The 14,614-nt window shown below is 42.7% G+C and overlaps 1 protein-coding gene across 5 annotated transcripts in view; it reads left to right on the top strand.

The window, feature by feature from the left end:
* The window catches only part of scaper (S-phase cyclin A-associated protein in the ER), a 90,553-nt gene that overhangs the window by 14,001 nt on the left and 61,938 nt on the right, over positions 1–14,614 (top strand). For 3 of the 5 annotated variants that reach the window (XM_058408704.1, XM_058408707.1, XM_058408705.1), the window contains 7 exons: positions 1,568–1,644; positions 1,840–2,037; positions 9,973–10,073; positions 10,519–10,635; positions 12,274–12,401; positions 12,572–12,810; positions 13,310–13,618. In XM_058408704.1, the coding sequence (XP_058264687.1) occupies positions 1,568–1,644; positions 1,840–2,037; positions 9,973–10,073; positions 10,519–10,635; positions 12,274–12,401; positions 12,572–12,810; positions 13,310–13,618 (1,169 nt within the window). The remainder of the gene's footprint in view (positions 1–1,567; positions 1,645–1,839; positions 2,038–9,972; positions 10,074–10,518; positions 10,636–12,273; positions 12,402–12,571; positions 12,811–13,309; positions 13,619–14,614) is intronic. The other 2 variants (XM_058408706.1, XM_058408709.1) reach the window with 1 other exon arrangement.

Raw genomic sequence — 14,614 nt, 5'->3', positions numbered from 1 at the left:
AGCAAGTCAACATTTTGTCCTCAAAGTTGATGTGTTAGAAGCAGGAAAAATGGACAAGCATAAGGATTTGAGTGAGTTTGATGAAGGGACAAATTGTGATGGCTAGACCTCTGGATCAGATCATCTCCAAAACTGCAGCTCTTGTGGGGTGTTCCCGGTCTGCAGTGGTCAGTATCTATAATAAGTATCTTGTAAGTTGCAGGTCTTAAAGAATCTGCTGCTAACATCTTAGTGCCATATACCACAGGGATCTAGTGGAGTCCTTTAGCCTCGATGGGTCAGGGCTGTTTTGGCAGCAAAAGGGGGACCGACACAATATAAAGAACCTTGAACCCTTGAACCTTGATATTAGGCAGATGGTCATAATGTTATGCCTGATGGGTGTATTAGGCAGCAAGTCAACATTTTGTCCTCAAAGTTGATGTGAAACTTCCTTTGTCATCATAAACTGTTCCTTGTTTATGATGGCTTAGACGACTGGATCAGAGCATCTCCAAAACTGCAGTGTATAGTGTATATAGTGTATTGTAAAAATATCTCAAGTTATATATAATATTATTATGGAACTTTTTTGCCTACCTGTTGCTACAGACTGTCCTTGTTTTCTTTTTGGGGAGATTGTGTGTGTGTGTGTAAGCCTAGACTGTCCCAGATTTGCCGGCTGTTCTCCTGAATCATCTTCACGGGCGGCTTAGTTCAGTGTGCAGAGGCGTAAAAGAGACACAGGGTTTTATATCTATTTGAATTAATATCAGTGATCTCACAACAATGTGAATATGAAAATGTGAAGATGTTAATATAATAGCATGTGCAATATGTTCTTAGCTCCCTAGAACCTTTGAATACAGTTGAATTTATAGATTATTACATTTATTTTTCATTTCTATTTATTTTTCTTTTTATCTGAAGCAGACTCTGGCAGAAGAATTTCCTTCAGGATTAATAAAGTTCTATCTCATCTCATCTTATCTTATCTCATTTAATCTTATCTCATCTCCTCTCATCTCCTCTTATCTCATCTTATCTCATCTCTTCATCTCTTCATCTTATCTCATCATCTCATATCATCTTAGGTTAGAAGCCCCTCCTTAATCAGAGAATGTTTTGGAGCTCTCTTAAAATGACTTCCTCGTCTCTTTGATGCTTTCCTGATGTACGTCCTCCATCCTTAAGCATCTTTCACAAATACAGTGATTTTATCACAGCATGTCACCAGTCACTGTTGTACTATGAAGTCACCAGTAGGTGTTCCTTCTACTTGTTGCCATAGTAATAACTTTCATCAGTGCTTATGATGGGTTCTGACTGTGGAACTGCATCACTTTATATAATGATCCTCCAAATGCCTTAAAACAGGCTGGAGCTCTGTCAGGGATCATTCTTTTTCATACAGACTTCCCACTCAAGTTTCCAGTGAAATTCTAATGGTGGTTCGGTTCAATTTACATGCACATTTATGCAAAATGCCATAGAATCCGGTCAAGCAGTAACTCATAGCAGTGCGGTCGGTGAAAAGAAAAATGTTTCATACAACAGAAATAATGTGCAGTTTTCTTATTGTTTACAGGAAAGTCAAAGGCTCACAACAACTGCAATGCAAGAGCTCAGCGAATCAACTCCGGACAACATAGAAACAAAAAGCAGGTAGGAATTCCTGTGTCTAGGCTGAAATTCACACATTCACCACTAGAGGGAAGCACAGACCAGCTTTCTGTGGGCCTAGTGAAGCTCCATCTGTGATGAGCTTTACATTACATTACAGCATATAAGGTTCATATTTGTAAAGTTAGTCTTGATTAAACTAATAGTAAATGTTGGTGTGTGTGTGTGATGGTTTAGCCTGTGGGGTTGGATTGCAAAGCTGCAACAGCGTCCATGCTGGAGAAAGGAGCTGAGAAGAGCCCCACAAAAGCCAGGCAGCCACGCAAAGTAGATCTGAGAGCCCGCTACTGGGCATTCCTCTTCGATAACCTGCGCCGGGCTGTCGATGAGATCTACGTCACGTGTGAATCGGACCAGAGCGTGGTGGAGTGTAAGGTAGGAGCATAATGACTTCCACAAGTTAAAAAGTTTTCGGAAGAGTCGGAAACGGTCAGATCCAAGCACACAGACTTTGTACAAATAGATCAAGACCATCTCATCTTATCTCATCATCTCATCTTATCTCCTCTCCTCTCCTCTCATCTCATAGTCTTTGTACAAATAAATCAAGGCCAAATAAATCATTTCAATAAGCTTCTAACTCACTTTCTTATCGATTAATCCTTTTTGCCTGCTTTGGATCCGAGAAAAATGTGTCCTTTTGCCTAGTTTTCCATTCGGTCCAGGAAAACGTTTGCTGAGGGTCATTTGAAAAGAAGCAGGACTGGAAATGTGTTCACAAAAAACGTCCATTCATTGGTCAGAAACGATGGCAGCAAAAACGTAAACAGACTTTTTTCTTTCTTTTTTTTTTCTGAAAGCAGACACATGTTAACTGTGCAAAGAGATGGAGCCGGTGATAAGCGAATAAGTAAATGTTTATTTATATTATTATTTCAGTGAAATATTTTTTGTGAAGTCTAGCCAGCATTTATTTTATATGTATCTCAGCTTCCCGAATATTTTTTTTGCTTGTACTCAAGTAGAAAAAAATGAATGTAAATAAATAAAATAAATACGCTGCATGTTTGATTTACTTTCTGTATCCTGCTGAATGATGTCCATGCTGCAGTCAAACTGGGCTGTTTTCACTCGGGAGTGGACCGAGAGTTATTGCAAACAGCCCACGAACAGCACTTTTGGTCACGCCTGCCCAAACGAACAACAGGGAGATGATAAACTCACCAGGGTTCGATTCACGTCTGCTAAATATTGAGTGTCTGAAAGCGCCTGTTCCGCTAGAATTCATTCATATTTTAAAAATGCCTTAAAATACAGAACAGCCAAAAACTTTTCACTGACCTGAAGATAACCCAATGCTGTAAGAAATATTCCTTGAGAAAGTTTTTGCACTGCCCTGCCAAAGCTAATCCACCGAGAAGGGAGTGCTGCCTAATTTCTTTGGCATTTTCATGTTTTTTTTTTTTTTTTCCCTGCCCAGTCCTAGGTCACTGAGAGGAAAGTCTGGCTGACCCTCTCAATAAAGATTCCTGATAACCCTGTCTCTACTCTTCAGGAATGTGGATTGGGCTTTGGCAGTCAACAGTCAATCAGATTTACTACTACCCCACGGTCACGCAGGAAATGATGTCAGATACTGGAACGACTGTTCGCTCAGAGTAAACTTCTTGATAGGAATTACCCCGCTGCTGGCCGAGGACGACTCAGATGTGAAAATAAGCGCACGGATGGCACGGGGGTCATATCGCTCTGTGACCAGTAGAGGGAAATGAAGGCTTGAGCCGGCTGGATTTTAGTCCGGTTTTTCCCCTCCTCCTTTCAACATTCCTTTTGTTTTCTGGTTTGTGTCAGGGAAGGCTTTGAAGGTGCGCTGGTGAGAGAATTATCACTGGCCGCTCTCTAGGGCCTTCCTGGAGGGAGTGCAGATTGATGACGGTGTGTAAACAAAGTTCCCCCTACTCCTCCCCCGTTTTTGTGTCTGTGTGTGTGTGTGGAGAGAGCAAGCCCAGGGCCTCAGAGTGAGGGGTCTATCGGATGACGTCTGATAACAGAATAACAGAAGAGGGGGAGCCCTGTCGTTCTTGTTACTTTGGCCTTACAGAAGTAGGGGCAACAGCAGGGGCATGCTCTGCCGTTAACTAAGCTAACACACACACACACACACAGACACACACACACAAACATTTCGACAGTGCTTTAGTTGTCTGGCCAGGCCCATGTTACCCTGCGGCAGCTGTGTGTAGAGCCAGCTAATATAGTGCGGTGTGCACTGGCATGGCCATGCCTCCACAGAGCGTGCCATGTGTTTACTCTGGCTGGGACACAGTGCTGTGGTGCTTGATTAGGAATCCTGCTGCTTATTCCTCTGTGTTCTGAGGTCGAGATTAGCGTGTAATTTCGAATCATGATGAATACGGTTCAGATGAGGTCTTGATGATCTGCTCATCCACAGGAGCCGTGTGTGCGTTATAACAAGCGTACGTTAGACCGTTATAGGCTGGGGTAGCTTAAGGTGTTGGACTACTAATCAGAAGGTTGTGAGTTCGAATCCCAGGCTGAGCTCCTGAGAAAAGCCCTTAACCCTTGATTGCTCAGTTGTATAAAAATGAGATAAAAATATTGGCCCTGTGATGGACTGGTGACCTGTCCAGGGTGTACCCCTGCCTTTCGCCCAATGTGTGCTGGGATAGGCTCCAGCAGATCCCCATGACCCTGATTAGGAATAAAGCGGGTATAGACGATGGATGGATGGATGGATGGATAAAAATATCATGTGTCTACTAAATACCAGAAATTTAAATACTCAAACTTGCTGTAATGTTCACATTCCTATGTACAGTCTGTACCATGTGTCTAGTAAATACAGTGCAAGGAGAGAGCAGTCTATAGATTAGTGGTCCTTTGGCCTCTTCATATGCCTGTATACTACATATAAACACACGTTTTGTACTCCTCTTGCATGTGGACACTTCAGTTACACAGTAACTTTAACGTGAAGCGTGATGACCAGCGAGATGTCGAGTCGGTGGGATGTAACTGAATACTGATACGCTATTCACATACAAAAAGGAGGTGTGGAGATGCTATTTTGCTGGTCGCTAGGTTTGCCAGAAGCATCTAGTTGAGTTTAGTGGTGCAGTGTGCAACTTTGTGGCCGTTGTCTTAGTCGTGCAAGACGTGACCTGAACCTGCTTCATTATGGGACGATTATACAGCATCCTTAGTGAGTGTGTTTATATTTTAAGAAATTCGCTATATGTCCGAAAATATGTGGAAATCTGAACCTTCATTGCCCTTATGTGTTTAACAATCCAATTCATTCTGAACCTCCCTTTTGTTAACTCCTGTAAGTCTTCACTCTTCTGGGAAGGCTTTCCATTACATTTTCTGGAACATGGCTGAGGGGATTTCTGCTGATTCAGCTGTTAAAGCATTACCGAATGTTGGACATGAAGTTCTGGCACGCAGTCAGTGTTCCGGTTCATCCCAAAGGTATTCGGTGGGGTTTAGGGTCAGGGGTCTGTGCAGGCCACTTGAGATTCACTCCAGCCTTGGCAAACCATGTCTTTGTGGCTCTGACTTTGTACACAGGGGCATCGTCATGCTGAGACACGTTTGGGGCTATTAGTTTAAGCGATGCCATGGTATACAGAAGCTCAGGATAATCATGTGCTTATGATTTTGTGGCATCAGTTTCTGGAAGAGCCACATAGTGTGTGTGTGTGTGTGTGTGTGATGGTCAGTTGGATATTTTGTTATGTAGTGTAGTGTTAACATCATTACAGAATATTGTGGGTGGGGCAAACAAGCAACAAATGCATAAGGAGGATTTAAACCACACTTTTACATGACTGCATGCAGTACACTAATACATGCATTTATGTATCATGATAAGGATTTGGCAGACAATCCTGACTCTGCTTTCGGCATCATGGTAGGGTTCCATAAAACATTCTGGTCTTTAGGTGTAAATACAGATGTTTAAGCAGATAGAGATAATGCCATTCTGTTACACCTCTAGTGCGGTTATTGCTCCGGGCCTCAATCTTGTTGCACGGCTTTGTTTTTTATTACTGAACGTCATCCAAATCCACTACTTAACACTTCACTTCTCCGGCTAATTATTCAAATGAGTGCCGAGTGTGTGTTTCCCGTAAAATACACCACAGGTGAAAATGTTGTGAAATAAAGCCACGCGAATTAAAAAATACAGACAAAATAACGTGTCCTGGGAAAAATTAATGATTTCATTTTCCATCTGCACCCAGAAATCTGAAAGGAACCAGAAGTTCTTTTGGTACCTGAGGAAAATTTCTGCCAAGAGGAATGAATATCAACCTAAATAAATAAATAAATAAAACCGCTTATCGGTTGTTTAATTTCTTGCTATTTGTGTGACGAGCCACTTTTTTTTTTTTTTTTTGACAAGGAAATGTTTTTTATCGAAGCTACTTTGTAATGCTGTCTAAGCTTCTCGGAATGCACAACAGATCTCACCTTGAGGCGGCTTGGCTACGACAGCGGCCGACGGTATCGGGTTCCACTCCTGTCCATCAAGAACATGAATCTGAGCCAACAGTTGTGTGTTGAGAGATGCTTTTCTGCTCACCATGATTGTAGCATGGTTATTTGAGTTGCTTTAGCATTCCTGGACGTTTATTTTTTTTTTGTTTTTTTGCTTTTCACACCTTTCTGTGTAAACTCTAGAGAATCCCAGGACAAAAAAACGTTTGTCTGGAACTACTCCATGGTAAAAAAAAAAAAAAAAATCACTGAGATACTTGATGTTTGATCTGAAGACTAACAAGCTGTTGGCCTGTATCTGGATAATTTTATGCACTGTGTTGCTGGCTGATGAGCATGAATGACCCCTTCCTGTTCCAACATAACTGCACACAAGTCCTGACCTTAACCCCACAGAACACTTTTGGGATGAATTAGAGCAATGACTGTGAGCCAGACCTTCTCGTCCAACATCAGTGCCTGACCTCACAAATGCACTTCTAGAGAAACGGTCAAAAATTCCCATAAACACACTCCTAAACCTTGTGGAAAGCCTTCCCAGAAGAGTTGAAGCTGTTATAGCTGCAAAGGGCGGGACAACTCCATATTACATTCATGTACATGTAAAGGCAGGCGTCCCAAAACTTTTGGCAAAATACTGTACAACCTACCCCAACCCTGTGAATCCTCCTGGCTCACCAGTGTGTTTTAGTAGAGATTGTTGATGCAGTAGAGGGCACTGAGCCAGTGCTGTATTCCTCTTCTCTTAGAGGGTTTGATTGTTCCAGCAAAATGATTTATCCTCATATTCTAATAACGCCCACATCTTTAACCTGCAGCCCCACACCTAATTACTTCTTATCAGGCTTTTCTTCAATCCCAAGCCTTGATTTATACCACCACAGCCTAGAACAGGGCTCCTTGGTGTGGGTGGGGGTGTGTGTGTGTGTGTGTGTGTGTGTGTGTGTGTGTGTGTGTGTGTGCGCGTGTGTGTGTGTGTGAGAGAGAGAGACAGAGCACATTCATCAGACTGTATACAAGAAGAGTCTCTAATGTGGAAGAAAAAGAAAACTTGTTTTAATTTCTGCAACAAAATCCTGTTTCCAGCCGCTATGATATTTTAACACACACACATTTAACACATTTAACATTTATATTTATATGTTAGAAAAATATACCACTCTAGTCAGCTTAAAATCTGAAAAAATGTTTCTCTGAGAAAATTATACTTCATGGTAGGACCTTAATATTTAGCTCATGCATAAAAGTAGTATAACTGAATAAATACGCAGTACAACACAGAACAGTTTACAGTTTTTATCTTTATATTGTGGCCATTTAATTATTTATTTATTTATTTTTTTGGTTGTCTATGCATCCATCTGTGCTGTCCCTTTGAGATTTTCCTTAGTGTAATATCTCAAGAATAGATGGTTTGTATGGAGTTATGAATGTAAACAGAAATTGATCAGAGTTTGAAATTCATCTGAACAGGGTCCAGGTCACAGAAAGGTCAGACGAAACGGCGACAGGTGTCGGCAGCGGAGGCGTCCCTGAAACTTGTTCATTTCCTGAATAAGAATCCAGGAGGTCACAGTATTTAAAAACAAAAAAAATCGGTGAATTTGTAGGCAGTGCAATCAGCTGTAGTTACTGTAACTGTGTGTATCTGACAAGGCTTCGAATCTCATTCCTCGTAAACATGACCGCTGAGCCACTGCGTGTCCCAGCTCTCTGACTCCTGCAGCACTCATCTCTCGTCTATTAACCAAATGTGCCGTACAGCTTTCCTCAGAATTACTCCTCCCACCGGCACACCCATTAATCTCACAGTGTTCCACAGTGTCTTGTGCCTGACAGATCTTCTCCTGGTGCCTCTGGACATGTACCTGTTCACACTTAAATAGCCTGCTGAGGATTAGAGTTAGTCTTAGTGTTGAATTTTTTGTTAGGACGGTCCGTATTTACGGCGCTAGGCTAGTTCTGAATGTCTGTAAACGTTGGCTATCTTCTCTGAATGGCCCAGAGGATTAATGGTCAGCTTTGCAGCCACACTGGCTCAGATATCATGTCTTTCAGGGCAGGATTGGCAGAAGTTCTTGTGTTAGGCTGGGGTTGAAGGTCTGAAGTAATCCATGCTGGAGCAGGAATCCACGTTGAACTCTTGCTTGCACGGCTTTGTTTAGGCTCAGGGATTCCCCAGAGTCGCCCTCCTTCCCGCGGATCGAATGTCACGCAGACAATGAGATGCCGTCATCTGCCTCGCTCCCTTCGCCAGTAACTAGAAATGATTAGAGCCTCAATCAGATTTGCCAGCCCTCTCTTGCTAAACTAATTGGTAATTTCAGCTGCACCTCTTGTGGGGGACCAGCCAGGCAGCAAAGAGGGGTGGTGTTTTTTCCCCTCCTTCCCTTTTGTCCTCTCTTGTCCTTTGTGAATGGAGTGATTCCTTGACTGTGCTCCAGTGACTGTGACCCTTCTTCGATGCCCGAGCCTGTTTGTCTGCAGGAGCTGGAGGAGGTGGGGCGCAAGGTTTAGGGTTACAGGAGCCCCTCTGTTGGCCTGAAGATCAAGACCTCCACTGGGGCTCTGCTGTGACTTTGCGTCTTGTCTCTCCTGACTGGCTTTAGTAAAAGGCCTTTCAGATCAGCTGCAAAGGTCTGTGTTTGGGTCCCACGACAAGCTTGGCTCAAATTTACCTGAGACGGGGTGCTGAGGTGGAAAATCTCATTGGGTGTTTTGAGTTTTGCCGATTTTTTTTTTCTTCCTTCTTGCGACTGTTTAAAATGTGTCCTGCTCAACAAAAACGCACTAAAGCACTAAGTGGTTGATGTAAATACTGATATTGACAAAGCGCTGATAAAATACATAGATTAAATTGCAATTAAGCTCCTTTTGGGAGTGACAGTAACATGTTACAGAACTCTACATGTACACTGCTGGAATATTTATCAACATAACATCATCAGCTTAACAAATATTTGTATTTATTATTTTAGTTTGAAAATGTTTTATTTTTTATTAATATGGAAAAAATGCATCTTCAATATGCGGAATATTAAGAATAGTTAAATAAAAGCATTTTAATTAATAAAGTTATTTTTGTAAGTAAAGCAGATGGGTGTGGTCTGCCAGTTGTAAAAGGAAGGGTGTGTTTAACTTGCTGTTAAATGAACAGGTGTGGTTATGGGCGTGGTTTGCCAGTAGTTAAGAGAATGGGTGTGGTTTACTTGCTGTAAAATAAATGGGTGGGGTTATGGGTGTGGTTTGCCAGTTGTAAAGAGAATGGATGTGGTTAACTTGCTGTAAAAAGGATGGGTGTGGTCTGCCAGTTGTAAAAGGAATGGGTGTGTTTAACTTGCTGTTAAATGAACAGGGGTGGTTATGGGTGTGACTAACCAGTTGTAAAGAGAATGGGTGTGTTTAACTTACTGTAAAATGAATGGGTGTGTTTAAGGGTGTGGCTTACCAGTTGTAAAGAGAATGGGTGTGGTTTACTTGCTGTAAAATAAATGGGTGGGGTTATGGGTGTGGTAGGTGTATGTGAATGTTTTCTGTGAAATCAAGTAAACAGGAAATCAAAAAATGGTAGATTGTGGAGTGAGTGGAATATTTTCAAATGAACAATTATTACAAATTTTATTCTGTGCTTTTATTTTAGAAAATGTATATGTTCATGCTGGATGCCTGATAAAAACCTATTTCCATACTGAAGGGCCTGATTAGCTCTCCTTACACAAAATAAATCCATAAATGTGGGCATAAACTATCCGATTCATCTGTCAACTCAATCTATGTTTCCTCGTTGTGGCGATGCACTACTTCCTCTAACCTCCGTGTCCGTCACTTGTGTCTGTTTTGTTTCAGGAAGTTCTGATGATGTTGGACAACTACGTACGGGACTTTAAAGCGCTCATTGACTGGATCCAACTGCAAGAGAAGCTAGAGAAAACTGATGCCCAAAACAGGTGATCTGTTCTACATGTACACATCGGGGACTCTTTTACATCAGTGTTCCAGTTGCAGTGGATCAATGGGAACAGCTGTAATTTAAGGGGACCGGCCAGTTTATTGGTTTCTCTTTAACTGTGAATGGCTGAAATTACCACAACACCAACACAATACATTGATTAAGGTATAAACCCGAGCTTTTAAGTTGCTCCCTGAGTTTAGCACAGACTCCTTATTGATCAAGTTTTGCACACGCCCCCCCAACATTATGGAGTATAATTTACACTTTATTGCTGAGTGAAAAATGATCACTACATGGATTTAAGCAGCTTTGAATTCCAGCAATCAGGTTTTTACAAACTTGCCGTTATTTTATTTCTTGGTTAAAACATCTGTTAAGGGACGATTATATTATTGTAATATTGAATTTAATGCCTGACTCTGTGTTGATGATCCCACCAGGCCTACTTCTTTGGCATGGGAGGTTCGCAAGATGTCCCCTGGACGCCATGTCATGCCCAGTCCTTCGAAAGACCGACTTGTTCCATCTCCCAGTGTTCGCCGCACCCTCAATTTCGGGTAAGCCTTTTCACTTCCGTGCCGAACCCAGACCCCTGATTATTCACCACGAGAAGGCCAACTTCATGATGAGAGTTTGACCACGAGTCATTATCCTGTCCTACTTCCCACTAATTGAGACCATATTCTCGCTTAGCAATTTCTAATGCCTGATATGGGGAAACTCCACTTCCTACATTAACGCTTGATATTTGTCTCGCTCCATTAGTGTGTGTGTGTGTGTGGTTTTAACTGGTAGTGTAAAAGGAAAAGGATTGATAATTCAATTAAAAGGTACTGAATAGCTAAATTAAGAAATCAATAGCAGATATGATACATAGAGAGCTCTGGCCTAAGGCTGGAGAGAAGATGCGCATTGTCTGGAAGAGCTGTGAGATCGATCTGTGAGGCCCAAGCGTTTGTTTAATGTGATTTTTTCCGGGTTTTTCCGCGGCTTCTCTCCGAGACAGTAGGAGGTGCAGATATGAGTGTGGTTGAAGACTGCTGAAGCATGAAGTTCAATACCTGCATTACACTGTAATCAGATGCCTCAGGAAATGGATATTGATCAAGCGGTGGTGAGGCTGTTAGGCTGACCTGGTAGCTGTTGTCTGAATCCTCTGTCCTCACTGATACAGGATGCTGTGAGTGTGTGATGTGCTCTCGTTACCGCTGACTGGTCCAGGGCAGAAGGTCCAAGTGGCCATCTCCTTACCCTGTCATTAGTCTCATAAACTCATTACAATTCACTAAAACAGACAGCAGTGTGCAAGTTGATTTTTATTGTCAGGACTTCCAAATAAACACGTCCAGCGGTACATATCATGTCTCCGTGTCCATAGTTCACTGTAGTCATGTGTATAGTGCTTCTGTATGTCAAATGTAAATAATGAAAGACAATCCATGTACACAGCGTCTGTTTCATTAAACAGAACGGTCCAGTAACTCAACAGGAACAACAGAGGACTGAGCATGAGGACTAACCACATGTACAAATATCCTGTGAATATAACAGTAAATAAAATGATAATAATATATGTTCAGAAACCTTCTGAAGAACCATGCATTTTTCTGGAACCTGAGGCAAAAATGAAACAAACTCTGGTTGTAGTTTGTTACATGTACTTACAGAGACTACTGTTTCTGCAGGTCATTTACTCTCCCATTTTTGGTCAGTTATGTAAATGTTCACAAACCTGGCCCTGAAGATCCTCCAGTCCTTAGCCTTTTTCTGCAAATCTGATTCAATTAATCAGTTTATCAGCCCTTTCTGGGTTAAAGTGTGTTTGTTTGAGTCAAAAAATAAAAATGTGCAGGACTAGGGTCGGAGACTTCATACAATGTCTAGCCACCTTTCCTGGGCATTTAAAAAAACCTTGCATTCATCTATCAAGCAGTTACTCAAGCTTGTTTTGTATCAGTGTAAGTGTGAAGGTAAAACAGTGGGCCTTGGGTTCGGTTAATTACCTGAATAATTTTTCGAGAGTGCAGATATACTGTACATATTCTGTATGCACTTTGAATAAGCTCAAGCTCAATTCAGCCCTAAGTTTGGACGTAGAAGTTGTCAGAACATTGATGGAAACTCAACTTACTGTATGTTGTGTATTTGTACTGATGCCTCTATGACACAACAGGATGTTTGTGTGTGTTGTACAGGGGTCCTCCTCCTACTCTTGCTGTGGCATGCCTTTCTCACTCTGGACACAGCTACGCTGACCGGGTGAAGTGCACTCAGGCCCTGCCCGTGCCCAACCAGAGCGCTTCAGTTCCTACAGAGAAACCAGGTCAGCTCCACACTTTAGACTGCTGACACAACGATCACTTACGAATGCAAACCTAGTGCATTTTGTCTTCCTGTATGATCTAAATACTTGTGAGTTCTTCTGATGTGTGATGAGTCATGATGTCTGTCTGCTCGTTCTGCATGGTGCGCACGTCTGGCGTTTATCATCAGGCAAAAAAGATGCCGAGGGCTGGGAGACGGTGCAGCGGGGCCGCTCCATGAAGCCTCGTGCCATTGCGATGGTGGCTAAGGTCAGTCCTGTGCTGGCCCGCGTCAGCCTCAAAGATGCGAGCGATAAAGAGAATCGGCAGCTGCAGGACAAAACGCAGAGACCAGAGGAGCAGCGGAGGGACAGCGACCTCATCTCCCCAGAGCAAAACCCAGAGTGTGAGAAGGCCCCTGTCCTCGAGGTAGTGACGTCAACCAGCACCCCCCCCCCCCACCCATCAATAATTCAAGAGCAGAAGGAAGAGTTGAGGGCTCTGTAACGTTAGAGGTTCTATGCCCTCTCTGTTTGTGTTTTGGGCTGTTCACAGACACACAGTCCAGACAGAGCCGTATCAGTTGATCAGGCATTGATTTTTGTACATACGTTGCGAGACCACAGAGTTAGAAATATCATATGAGGTCTTATGAAATATGTATAGATTGTGTTATGCACTGCACTTGCGCACGCATGCCTTGCCCCCAGTGTTAGTGTGAGAAATGTTGGCATGTTTGCGAATTTTGATTGTGTTGCATGTAACAACATTTTTTCCCCCAGCATGTTATGTTTTCTCAGCTGCATGTTTCATTAGTTATGTTGCTGTTCACATGTCTGATCATCCTCTTCCATGAAGGTCCCTGGGAAGAACGCAGACAATGTGTTTGTTTCTAAATGTGTATGTGTTTGTGTGTGTGTTAATGCAGCCCCCATCAGACATTGACCAAGAGTCTAGCCAGAGCGTGCTACTCCCTATATCCGAGTCCCCACTAGCTCCTTCTTCCCCCCAAACCCCAACCCCAACTCCAGCCCTAGCTCCTGCTCCAACATCTCCCCAGTCGGAGGAGCCTGGAGCTGGACTGGTTGGAGGGGAGAAGGATCCAGCGGGGGCAGCATGCCGGGTCACGGCACCATCTGCTGCTGAAGAAGGAGCAGCAGTGACAGCAGCAGCGACCCAAATTCCCTTGGCAGAAGTGAAACTGGAGAGCATGCTGGACCCCACAGAGCTTTCCAACGTGAGTGCTGAGAGACACAGGCCGGGAATATAGCTCTCGCCTAAACAACCTCAATCCCAAAAACCTCCAGCCACAGCAGCATAGCCCCCCCTCCACCTTTTTACCAAGCTTTGCATAGTCAGCATCATGTATTTGCACGTCTGTGACCACAGAAGGCTTCTCTGTGGCTTTTAGAGGGCACCAGTGTCACACACATAGCTGTTAATCTTATAGTTGTTGCTTGTTTGGCCAAACCAGGAGAGGATTGTTTTGCTAACTGACTGATCTCCATTCTTGATGGGTATATGTACCGGAGGTGTTCGGGGTGTCCATAATACTTAGATGGTGGTATAAACTACCAGTTTGGACACTCTAAATTTTCCACCTAAATAGATAGCATTCAAATCCAATAGTTTTCCCAAAAGTTTACAACTCAGCCAAGCCGAATGTTCAGCCTCTTCGGGAAGTTTAAATGTTCCTCAAGAAGCAGGTTCAGAAGATACCAAGTGTGTGCGAAATTGAATCCAGAGCACTGTTAATGAAAGTTTTGATTTGTTTCACAGTTATCTTGGTTCATGGAAAAAAAAATCCAGATGTGATCATTGGTATAAAATAATTACTATCCTTCAATGAGCAGATGTGTCCAAACATCAGATTGGTCTTAAACATTTTAAAATAAAATCCCCTGATGAAAGGAGAAGAGTACTAATTACACTTGAGAAGTCTTTTGGAAAAGAGACCCATGTTCCTTCATTCCAGATTTGCTGGACTACTGGTGTAAAGACAGCCAACAAGTGTCTTCTCAAGTTCCACTGTTTTTCTAAGATTGCTTTGGTGGTGTCAATGAGTTCGAAGTGCGGTCTAACAAAAGCTAGGCTTGCCTGGTCTTGTTAGCGTAGTGGTGTTGATTCACAGGCACTTGAACAAGCTGAAGTTTCAGACTCCTTTCTGTTACATACATACTTTTTTTTTGTCCCAAGCCCTCTGACCTGACAATCCATTATGATATTTAAAGGA

The sequence above is a fragment of the Hemibagrus wyckioides genome, linkage group LG14 (genome assembly GCF_019097595.1).
Source record: "Hemibagrus wyckioides isolate EC202008001 linkage group LG14, SWU_Hwy_1.0, whole genome shotgun sequence".
Classification (NCBI taxonomy): domain Eukaryota; kingdom Metazoa; phylum Chordata; class Actinopteri; order Siluriformes; family Bagridae; genus Hemibagrus; species Hemibagrus wyckioides.
Note: the sequence above shows the minus strand (reverse complement) of the source record. Positions and strands in the feature narration are given on the sequence as shown.